This window comes from Engraulis encrasicolus, chromosome 4 (assembly GCF_034702125.1).
Source record: "Engraulis encrasicolus isolate BLACKSEA-1 chromosome 4, IST_EnEncr_1.0, whole genome shotgun sequence".
Lineage (NCBI taxonomy): Eukaryota > Metazoa > Chordata > Actinopteri > Clupeiformes > Engraulidae > Engraulis > Engraulis encrasicolus.
The window spans coordinates 29469274-29479464 of NC_085860.1; the positions used below are offsets into that span (position 1 = coordinate 29469274).

The following is a 10191-nucleotide window of genomic DNA, read 5'->3' on the forward strand; positions in this document are numbered from 1 at the left end:
TCAGGTCAGACATAACTATGATAGCGCCAGCCAGAAGTGATTTTTACCCCACAAAAAGGGGGAGGGGCCACGGAGGCATCCAGACCCTCTGAGGGGCAAATGATGGGAAAAGTTTGAGAACGACTGAATTAGAGCAAGATAGGATTCTTAAATCAAAACAGGGTGGAGGGAGATCTTCGAGATGAGCTTGCTCTTCTGCGTCTTCCTGTATGTGCCATTTGGGTTGAATAAGCACACATTCCTCAACAACACAGTGTTCTTGCAGCTGGGGGAGCTTCACAAACTGACTGTCTTCAACCAAGTTGATCACTGCTGTGAGCGCACTTCTTCCATTTCAGCAGCTCTTGCCTCGAGTTCCTCAACGGGCTTCTCTATGCAAGAATGCTTGGAAAATGTGAAACGTGAAGGTCTTTTTTTAAACTAGATAAGTGGTTCTCAACCTGTGGGTCAAGACCCCCTGATTTGGGTGGTGGGGTCATAATGTAAGGACTCTCAAAGTAAAAGACCATCACTGCATCCAAAGTAATCATCAAACAATGCTAAAATACCTGCCAAATTGTCAAATAATAGCCTAAAAAAAGACACATTGTTAAAATAGCCCAACTACAAGCCCACTACGCCCAACAATGTGAGGAATTCTGGGCTTGTAGATCAGATATTCTCTCAATATCTTTACATGAATTATGGAGTCACACAAATTAGGAGGTTCCCAGTCCAAATATGATAATTTTGGGCGGTGACGGCCTAAAAAGGTCGAAAATAACGGTTCTAGATGGCGGCCATCTTGAATTTCGCTGTCAAAACAAAGTTTTATAACCAAAATGATGTCAGATTTGGAATCCTCATGGTTGGCTTGTATGAAAAAGTGCCTTCATACATGATTCTAGGTCATCCAGATCAAAAGTTATTTTTTAGAGATGCCGCTGGACGCCATTTTGAATTTGGCTCTCTAGCAAAAAAGCCCGGGATTTTTGCGAGGGACATGGGGGCTAAATCTTTTTTAAAGGGTCCATAGAGGTCAAATCAATCATCAAAACATTGTTGCCAGAGGTTGGTCACGGAACCTCCAATTATGACTCTACTATAATATGTATTTTGTACAGTTCCTTTTCCAACTCTCTTTGCTTGAACACACTAATTTCTCATTCGCTTGCCCACAGATTGACCCTTGCACCTTAAATTAGGGTAGAAAGAGGAGCAATATGTGTGTGTACCCGTCCCACAAAAGGTCACATATGTTGTTGGAATGCCTGTAGCTTTGATTACACTGTGACATTGTTTCGATAATTGTGTGCAATATCACTAGATTTACTTTAACCAAAATCTTGTATCAATGGGTGCAGTCCCAAGGCTGCCCAAAGCCTTCTCTAGCACATTCCAACGATTCTCAATAGGGTCATTCCTTGTCAATTCATACACCCTCCCCAGGTGACCCTCTTTGAATTGCCCAATATCCCATAGACAGGTACTTTTTCTTGCAAACTGAAAGATAACAAGTAAAATTTAACACAAAATTTACAAGCAAGTTTGGACACCTCTCGCTTTAGTTTATAGACAGATAAGGGCTTTAAAATGGCCATGTCCATCATATCCTGTACTTAGAAATGGCATAGCTTAAATATTTATGGACACATTGAGCCTTTGAAACTGGGTTTGTGAAAAATATTTACCTTTTAGGGCAAGAGATCTTGGAAATTGTGTATAATATTGAAATTACAACTGACTTTACATTATTTGTGAACTGTAGTTGGTATTCAAGTTTAAAGGGGTATGCCACTATTTTGAGGCTTCATACAGTTAAAATCGTTGGCCAGGGTTTATATAGATGGTAAAGTGTCTTATTGTTCATGTAAGCCGTTGTCTTGTTTTAAGACAAGTTAAAAGAGGGAGCATGTCGCTAAGCTAGTGAAAGTCAATGGATCCGTGTAGCACATGCTACACGGGTCCATTGACTTTCACTAGCTTAGCGACATACTCTCTCTTTTAACTTGTCTTAAAAGCAAGACAACTCTTAACATGAAAAATAAGACACTTTACCACCTTTATAAACCCTGGCCAACGATTTTAACTGTATTAAGCCCCAAAATAGTGGCATACCCCTTTAAGGGCACTCAGAAGGATCTCAAAAATGGTTTTGGGACAAAATGACACTATTGCCTCTTTTCCACTACCGGTTTTCTGGTAGGCCTACAGCTCTAAACAGTGTGACTCGACCACCACTTTTTGCATTACGATTGAGCTGTGTCTTGCCTATTCGAAAAGGAAAAAGTGGTGACCAAGTCGCGCTGTAGGCCTACCAGAAAACCGGCAGTAGAAAAGAGGCATATGATAACCTCATATTTCATCAGTCCCCAAATGAATCATAGGGGCACTTGACTTGAGAGAGATTTTAATCTGATGTACTGAAATGCTGTATCAAACATTTAAGCCGAGCAAAACAAATTCTTAGCCGTTCATCATCAATACACCCATGTTCCAATAACATATTACAGTGTATGAACTTTGTTTGGGCTGTGACATTTTTTGGCATTTTTTGTACAGTAAATCCTCAAAGAAATTACTTTTGACTTATTCAAACGACTACATAATTCTTATCATAGTCCCTGATTCTGACCATGTTTATGAGAAAACCACCTGCAATTTCCAACACCACTGTGCATACCAGTATGTTTTTTTATGGTTTATGGTTACTAATTATCCATTAATAAATATTTAAATATATAATATATATTAAATATATAAACTTAATTGTAGACCTTAGATGCTGAGCTGGGAGTGAATGTGATTATTATTTTCTTTTGTCCACAGATTGCTGAAAAGTGATGCGGCAGAAGAAGCTTGCTCGTATCTGGGGTCAGTTCTTGGTAGACACCCCTTATTCTCAACAGAGCTGGACCTGAACATGTGGACATCAGATGACTTAGTATTAAAAAAAATCTGTGCTCTACTGCCAGACTCACACTGCAGATTTAGGAAGCTCAAGTAAGTGGTGGCTAAATAGTTCCAATCAATGCAAAAATGGATGTGACAACACTTAAAGACATTATTCAGACCTTATTCGCATATGGTCAATACATTCTGAATACATAATAGCAATTTGCCTATTCATCTCCAAAGTAACTCCATGATAATGAGCGTAATGAGGTGAGGAAGGTCAAAGCTATAATGCCCTGTGTGTGTGTGTGTGTGTGTGTGTGTGTGTGTGTGTGTGTGTGTGTGTGTGTGTGTGTGTGCTTTGCCTAATGTTTTTGTCGTGGTACAGGCTCAACAACATCTTACATACAGTGGAGGGCTGTAAGGCTTTGGTTTCTGCCCTTACATTAAACCTCTCATATCTGATTGAGTTGGATCTCAGTGGGAATGAACTACGAGACTCAGGTGCTAATCAGATCTCTGCTATGATCAGGAATCCAGATTGCAAACTACAGAGCCTTAGGTGAGTGTAGTAACTTGTATGTTTGCTGGGTTAGCTAGCTGAAAGGCAACAATGTTGTTTAAACCGGCCAACTTTCATCAAGGTACATCAATATATCTCTGCTTTTCTGTCTGCAGACTTTGTAACACTGGAATAAGAAAAGAAGGTTGTGCTGCCCTTACCTCAGCTTTGAAATCAAACCCCTCTAATGTAATACAGCTGGATCTCAGTAGGAACCAAGTAGGAGACTTAGGAATGAAGCAGATTTCAGCTCTACTCATTAATGCGGACTGCAAATTACAGAGACTGCTGTAAGTGAACAGAATGTCTGATGAATGTCTGACTCAAGCATATTGAGAACAAATGATTGTTTATTAACATCATGTCAGCTTACTCTTTAGAGGTGCACTGTTCTTCCTGTGGTCAAGCAATTCCTTGAAGTTTTAACCAACACCCCTTTCCCCCACCCCACTTTTAGAGATAAAAATAAAATACATAAAATACACAATATGTATGTGATGACCCATACAGTCTGAGTTTTCTCTTTTTAAGTATTTTGGGCTTTTGGGGACTTAATTATAAAATAACACTGTGAGAGGAGATTGGAGAGAGAATGGCAGGGTTGGGAGATGACCCGGAGACCTCTCAAACCAGTGAAAATTAGTTTATTACTTAGTAAATATTCATGGATTTGGGAATGGGCAGCATAGTTGCCCGAGTTTTGTAAAGTAGAACTACTCTTACAGATGTAATTACTACACTATTATATTGCTACTGTTATGTAATATGTTATTGTATCTTTAAGAGTACTTCTACTTCTACTTCATACAACTCTAATAGTTACAATGAGCAGTAATGCCTACTCTAGCCACAATCCTACATACTCTACCTTTAAACATAAAAGTCAAGAGCTCAAGAATGTAGACGTTTTTTTGTTCCATGTGTGAAAGTGTTAAGTTATTGAAACCATCTTGAAAGACTATTTAAGACGGTTTCCTGCAAACTCTCCCTACAGACTTAGTAACAACAAGATAACCGAAGAAGGCTGTGCTACTCTGACTTCAGCTTTGATATCAAACCCCTCACATTTGATACAGCTGAATCTGTGTGAGAATAAACTGGGAGACTCAGGAGTGAAACAGATTTCGTCCTTTCTCAGTAATCCAGACTGTAAACTACAGGAACTAGGGTAGGTAAACAAAGACTACCTGATGAAACATGTGGTTAATTGTTTGACTGTGATAATGTATCCCACAATTATTTGAGCAGTGAGAAGCATACCTTCTCTGCAAAGCACATTGGTTCCCAGTATTACTAGTGTAACTAACTGGTGCAGGGTTCGGCACTGGTGCACTGTTGGTCAGACTGAATACAACATGCATGTTTTTTTTGTAAGAATGTGTGCCACCATTATTGCAGGGGGATCTCAGAGAAAAGGGAATGCTTGGATGAAACTCAAGCATGAGAAAAAAAAAACATTGATTTGTATGGTTAATGACTATTCATATTTTCCCCAAGTTCAGTTCAAATAAACTTCATTCATTTCAAATAAAGGTTTTGCAATATTAATGGGCACATTTTTTTTTGGCTTTAGGGATACGATAGGGAAAAGACCACATTCTTTTTTACTACACCAAAAAAGGTGTCCTATCAGAACAAAAGTTTGAGAGCCTCTAGGGCAGTATGAGTGGCCTTCCTCCAACAGGTTAGTACTACATGTGTAAATGTTACTAAGTGTACTTGTGTCCTCAGGCTAAGCTCCTGTGGTATAACGGGTGAGGGATGCACTGCACTGGCTTTGGCTGTATCCTCAAACCCCTCACACCTGACACAGCTCGACCTGAGACAGAACCCTCTAAATTCCTCTGAGGTAAAGCTGATCTCTTATCTCCTGAAAGGCCCCAACTGCAAACTTCAGACACTATGGTGAGTGTAAACATACTGACATACAGTACTCAGCCAAAAACACATTAACCTGGGAAAATGCTCTGAGACTGATATCATTTTTAGCTTAGCGTAATATTGAATGAATGAATGAATGAATTAATTAAGCCATCTATCATCTGTTGGGGGAGGGGAATTTGTTATGCTGTGATCGTAACCATTAGCCTGGCCGCGCCAAAAACCTTGCGGCCACTAGGGGCGTCTAGATTTCTAGGCTACGTAACCATTTCAACGCTACAAAAACACCTGGTCTACCAACAAGAGTTTAAGATGATATGACTTTGATCACAGAAGGGATCCATATTCATCAGGAATAATTAAATGGGCTCCTTCATTCAGCTGTTTCGTTCACATTCAATGATGTCTTCTTCCATCCCATACATGTTTTTTTGAGTGCTTATAAACATGGTGTTGTGAGGAGGGGCAAAACACTGGCAGCCAACCATGTGAGCTATTTTTTTGACCGACAGCGGTTTCCAACAATCAGAGGTTGAGTTGTGCGCAGCCAGGGTCGCGCAGCCAGGGGAAAACAAAAAAAGAAAACCCATGTATTGGGAAGCATTGAAATAAGTTAACAAATGATTGAAGACCACCAAATGTTGAAGTTACATGAACTTTTTCTGTTTCTTCTTTTTTTTTAATCAATATAATACACAGGTTGGACCCTGGATCAAAAAGTAAATTTGTGAAGAAGAAAAAATAGAAGACTGCATCAGATGAACACAGCCGTGCGTACTGGATTCTACCTGCACAGAACTGCTCAGGGGAGACCGTTACAAGTGAATCTCCCTCCCCCCTAATACCTCAGAAAGATATTGCTGAATTAATCCACAGCCCAGCTTTCAGCTCATTTTGTTGGGTTCCGTCTGCCACACTACAAATGTTTTAAGGGACATGAGTTTCGGTTTGAGATTACGTCCAGACCAAGCTGCAGTAAATCAGCTTGGGCATACCTAGTACATGCCTAAATGCATTATGTTGCCACCATGAGATTGCCAATTTGACAGGTGTGCGGAAAAATAAAGTGACCAGTGATTCTATCCTCTCATGACTATACTATTACTATTACCAGGTATATTATTTGTATATAACTAATATTCTACATGTGCACTGTCATCATCAGCCCATGTAAAAAGTGCATGTACATACATACATGTACATATTCCATATAATGTATTGATTTATTTTGTCACAATTTGTATATTTCAATTTGAACTTACCATTCTTCTGTTTCCTGTCCTTTGGACTCGTGGACAAGCCTGGACTGTTGGCTTGCAGCGTTGCACTTTTTGATTGCATTTCTCCTTTTTATTATTATAATTTCCGTTACGTTGATGTCTGTCGAATCTATGTACATATGCTAATCTGGGCCCAGGGGTAGAAATGCTGGGATGACATACAGTAATTTGTACATTTCCTTTTGGGAACAATACCTGTTAAACCTTTTGGATGTGTATTTTGTTGTGATAAATAAATACCGGTAATACAATTTTCTTAAATGGTTTTTCAAGCTTAATGGAGAAATCATTGTCAATCCAAATCACTGATTAGAAATAGAAAATGTGAAGATTTGTTAAGATGAAAATATGGAGATTTATAGTATGTGAGCAATATGTCCTTTATAGTAAATCTAATAATCCTTTAGATGGGAAATAGAATTCTGATTTGGTACAGATTTACAGCAATACAAGTCTACGGACCCATTCTACTCAGCATAAGAAAAAAAGTAATGGCATATAGTGAGGAAATTATGGGTACATTACAAATGATAATGTAGCAACCCGGACCACAAATGCACTGTGGTGAGCCAGAGACAGCACTTGCCGGTTGCAACAACTTCTACACCACTGTGAAACAATCCGATAGGGTTTCGAACAGGGTAAAAGCTGACAATTCCCCTTGGCACTTATTGCTTATGTGTGATATATAATTACTGTGGGCGGAATTCTCCCGTCTCCACTTAAGTCGGTTTTACGTGCGCATATTTTACGCGGTCTTATCTTGCGCGTATTCTCCCCTCTGGAACGTCGCCACACCCCTCGCGCTTAACTCAGAAAAACAGCGCGTAGCACAACATAGGCGTGATATATGCTAAATGGGGGGATGAGTCTCCGCCAAGTTCATCAGTTGTGGCTACAAAGAAACTATGGAGCATGGATTTTCAGATCAACCATGTGAAAACCTCGGCAGTCCATTGAGATCCAACACTGAACTTTAACTTTGAATATAAAACCACGTGCCAAAAGTCCTCGTGCAAAACCATCTCAACATCTAACCTCAGCTCATTTTCACAATCACAAGGCGAGTAGTGGAGGTGAGATATTGAGATGGAAACGCAATGTGTACCTTTGGCGGGAACTCAGCTGAGCGTTTTGGTGCGCAACAGGTTGATTGAAGTAATAAACATGATTAAACGTTTTGTTAAAAATGGAGTTTGGCGTGTTGCCTGGACAATTCCGGAAATCAAAAAGTGATTTTAAATGCTGATCATTCCCACAGTTAAACAAACACATAGTAGGCCTATTTGCAGACTTTTAAAAGTGTTTATCCGCTTCTCTGTACAGCAACGTGACATTAAAATAATTGGGAATATGTGGATCTCAGCTGTCCGTCAGCATATTACCGTCAGCATATTACACTTAGGCTACATGCATGCTGAAGAATGAACAAGGAAATCGATCGTCATGAAAAAAACGGAGACTTTATATTCTGTCGCAGACATGGGAATTAATTGGACATGGGCATGCAATGCCAAGCCAGGACTTAAACGCGCAGCTGATGGGGTGTAATAGAGACCAGAAGCGAAATGCCAAAGACATGCTCTGATATGTAGGCCTACCTTTTTACGTTTAACTGTATTGACATTCAGGAATATTTTCTGTCTTACAAAAACAGATAGGACAACCTGTAGCCTACCTCAGTATGTGGTGGTTTTGTATGTCGGGCATCAGTTCAGAAAGTTTAATAAGTTACATGCACATATGCACGAGTTCCAATAAATCACAAAAGTGGAGGAGTTGCAATAAAAACCCTTTACTTAACGTCGTGGCTACAACATAGTAAAAATGGTGAAGGTTGTTTTTGAATAGGCATAGTCTACTTTGGGTGGCTGTTAGAACGACTGGAACAGCGGTCTTTAGTCTGACGTGACTTGTCAATTTAGAATACTTGCATGGTGCAACGAGGTGTTTTCGGTTTTGGTTACCGTCCGTGGAGACAACACGATGATCCTCATACTGATTAATTAATTACCTGCTTTTGTTTGTAAGTTCACCGATATAAGAACATGCTCTGGGCAACTGGTCATATTTTGTCACAATTAATGTAAGATGTTTATGTGGAACTGTGAATGAATTTCGATTTGGACTCACACTGACGGTAAGGAACATCAACAAAGCATACCGTGTAACATGTTCACGCCAAGCGAGCATCAAATGCAATACAGCATTACATTTTACCTCATAGTGGCGCTTGACCTTACTACAGCCCTTTGATGCGCGTAAAGGCAAACGCGCGTAAGTGCACGGGAGAATACGCTTAGGATTCATTTACATGCGAAACTCCCTGATTTTGGCCTGGCCCCACCCAAAGTGCGCAAGTGATGAAATCGCGCATAAGCCCCGCTTACTCACTGGCTTGAGTAAGCTCGGAGGCGCTGTTGCGCTTTTTTTTTTACTTAAGCGGGTGGGAGAATTCCGCCCTGTGTCTCCTCTATAAAACTAGGATATTAGAAATAGGTGAGACATATTACATATGAGGATCCAAGATATCTACAGAAGTCCAAGCATTATCCCCAGGCATGCAGCTAGTTTCTAAACGCTTGAGTAAGCCCAGTACCTGTTCCCCAGGTCTCCCCATGTTGTTCTCTCAGATGAGCGTTTGACCTGTGACTCTTAGAGGGACACTGTGCAGGAAATGGTCAAAAAAGGTACTGCAACTATGCTGCTCATTGAAACTAGGCTCTCTATTGCCAAATTTGATCTACATCTTTTAATAAACAAATATTAACTAGTATGGTCCAATTACTGTCATTTTTGCAGATAAAAATGCCTATTTTAGGAAATTCAAAATGGCGGACCATGGAGAAGATCGCCCTTTTCATGTATGAAAAGTGCAATTTTTCCAGTCATAATGAATACTGTACTTAGAATTTGATGGAAGTGGTAAGTATTCATGAAAAAGGTAACATTAGTGAGTGGGCAGCAGCATGAATTCTGGAAATGAACAACTAAAAATCTCACACAGTGTCCCTTTAAAGACCCAGGGGACTCAACGGTTAGATGGAGCCCCCATGTGGTGTGGATCAACACTACCAATTGCCATTCAAAGTAACGTTTAAAATTCCGTGACTTTCCCTGACCATAAAACAGAATTTCCATGACCTCTCATAAAAAAATTATGCCCAATATATTGATTGGAGTTTTGGGGGATCAGTCAAATCACAATGTTCGGCCTACCAGCCATTCAGTGTCTTGAAACCTGCATTTACCACGCATGTTTGCCTGAACTGAGAAGCATCTTGAAGGTTTTGCATTCTACAAAGCAGGAAGTGATTTCGACAGGAACAACACAACAAGATTGACAGATTGTATGTTTTGCTATTGCACTATATGCTTTCTACAAAATTCCATGATATTCCCAGAGTGCATATGCAAAATGGTCAAATTGCATGATTTTCTATGACTGGGATAACCTTTATTGAAATGTCATGATATTCCAGGAATTCCATGACTCGTGGCAACCCTGCACAACCCTCTTGTAAAAATAAATAAATCAATAAAATATTTAGTTCATATGACAAAAAAAGCATTTATTTTCATACAACTGTAATA

The 10191-nt window shown here is 39.7% G+C and overlaps 1 protein-coding gene across 1 annotated transcript; it reads left to right on the forward strand.

The window, feature by feature from the left end:
* Window positions 1–2814: 2814 nt before the first annotated feature.
* On the forward strand, window positions 2815–6834 carry LOC134447589 (NACHT, LRR and PYD domains-containing protein 14-like). Its single transcript, XM_063197113.1, has 6 exons — window positions 2815–2982; window positions 3263–3436; window positions 3553–3726; window positions 4431–4604; window positions 5168–5341; window positions 6017–6834. Exons 1-6 carry the CDS (start codon window positions 2903–2905, stop codon window positions 6060–6062), a joined length of 822 nt encoding a protein of 273 aa, XP_063053183.1. The 5' UTR covers window positions 2815–2902; the 3' UTR covers window positions 6063–6834.
* The last annotated feature ends 3357 nt before the right edge of the window (window positions 6835–10191 follow it).

Coding starts and splice junctions, on each gene's coding strand:
- LOC134447589 (XM_063197113.1), top strand. CDS start 2,903: ATGTGGACATCAGATGACTTAGTATTAAAAAAAATCTGTGCTCTACTG. Junction 2,983..3,262: donor TGCAGATTTAGGAAGCTCAA/GTAAGTGGTGGC, acceptor GTCGTGGTACAG/GCTCAACAACATCTTACATA. Junction 3,437..3,552: donor TGCAAACTACAGAGCCTTAG/GTGAGTGTAGTA, acceptor TTCTGTCTGCAG/ACTTTGTAACACTGGAATAA.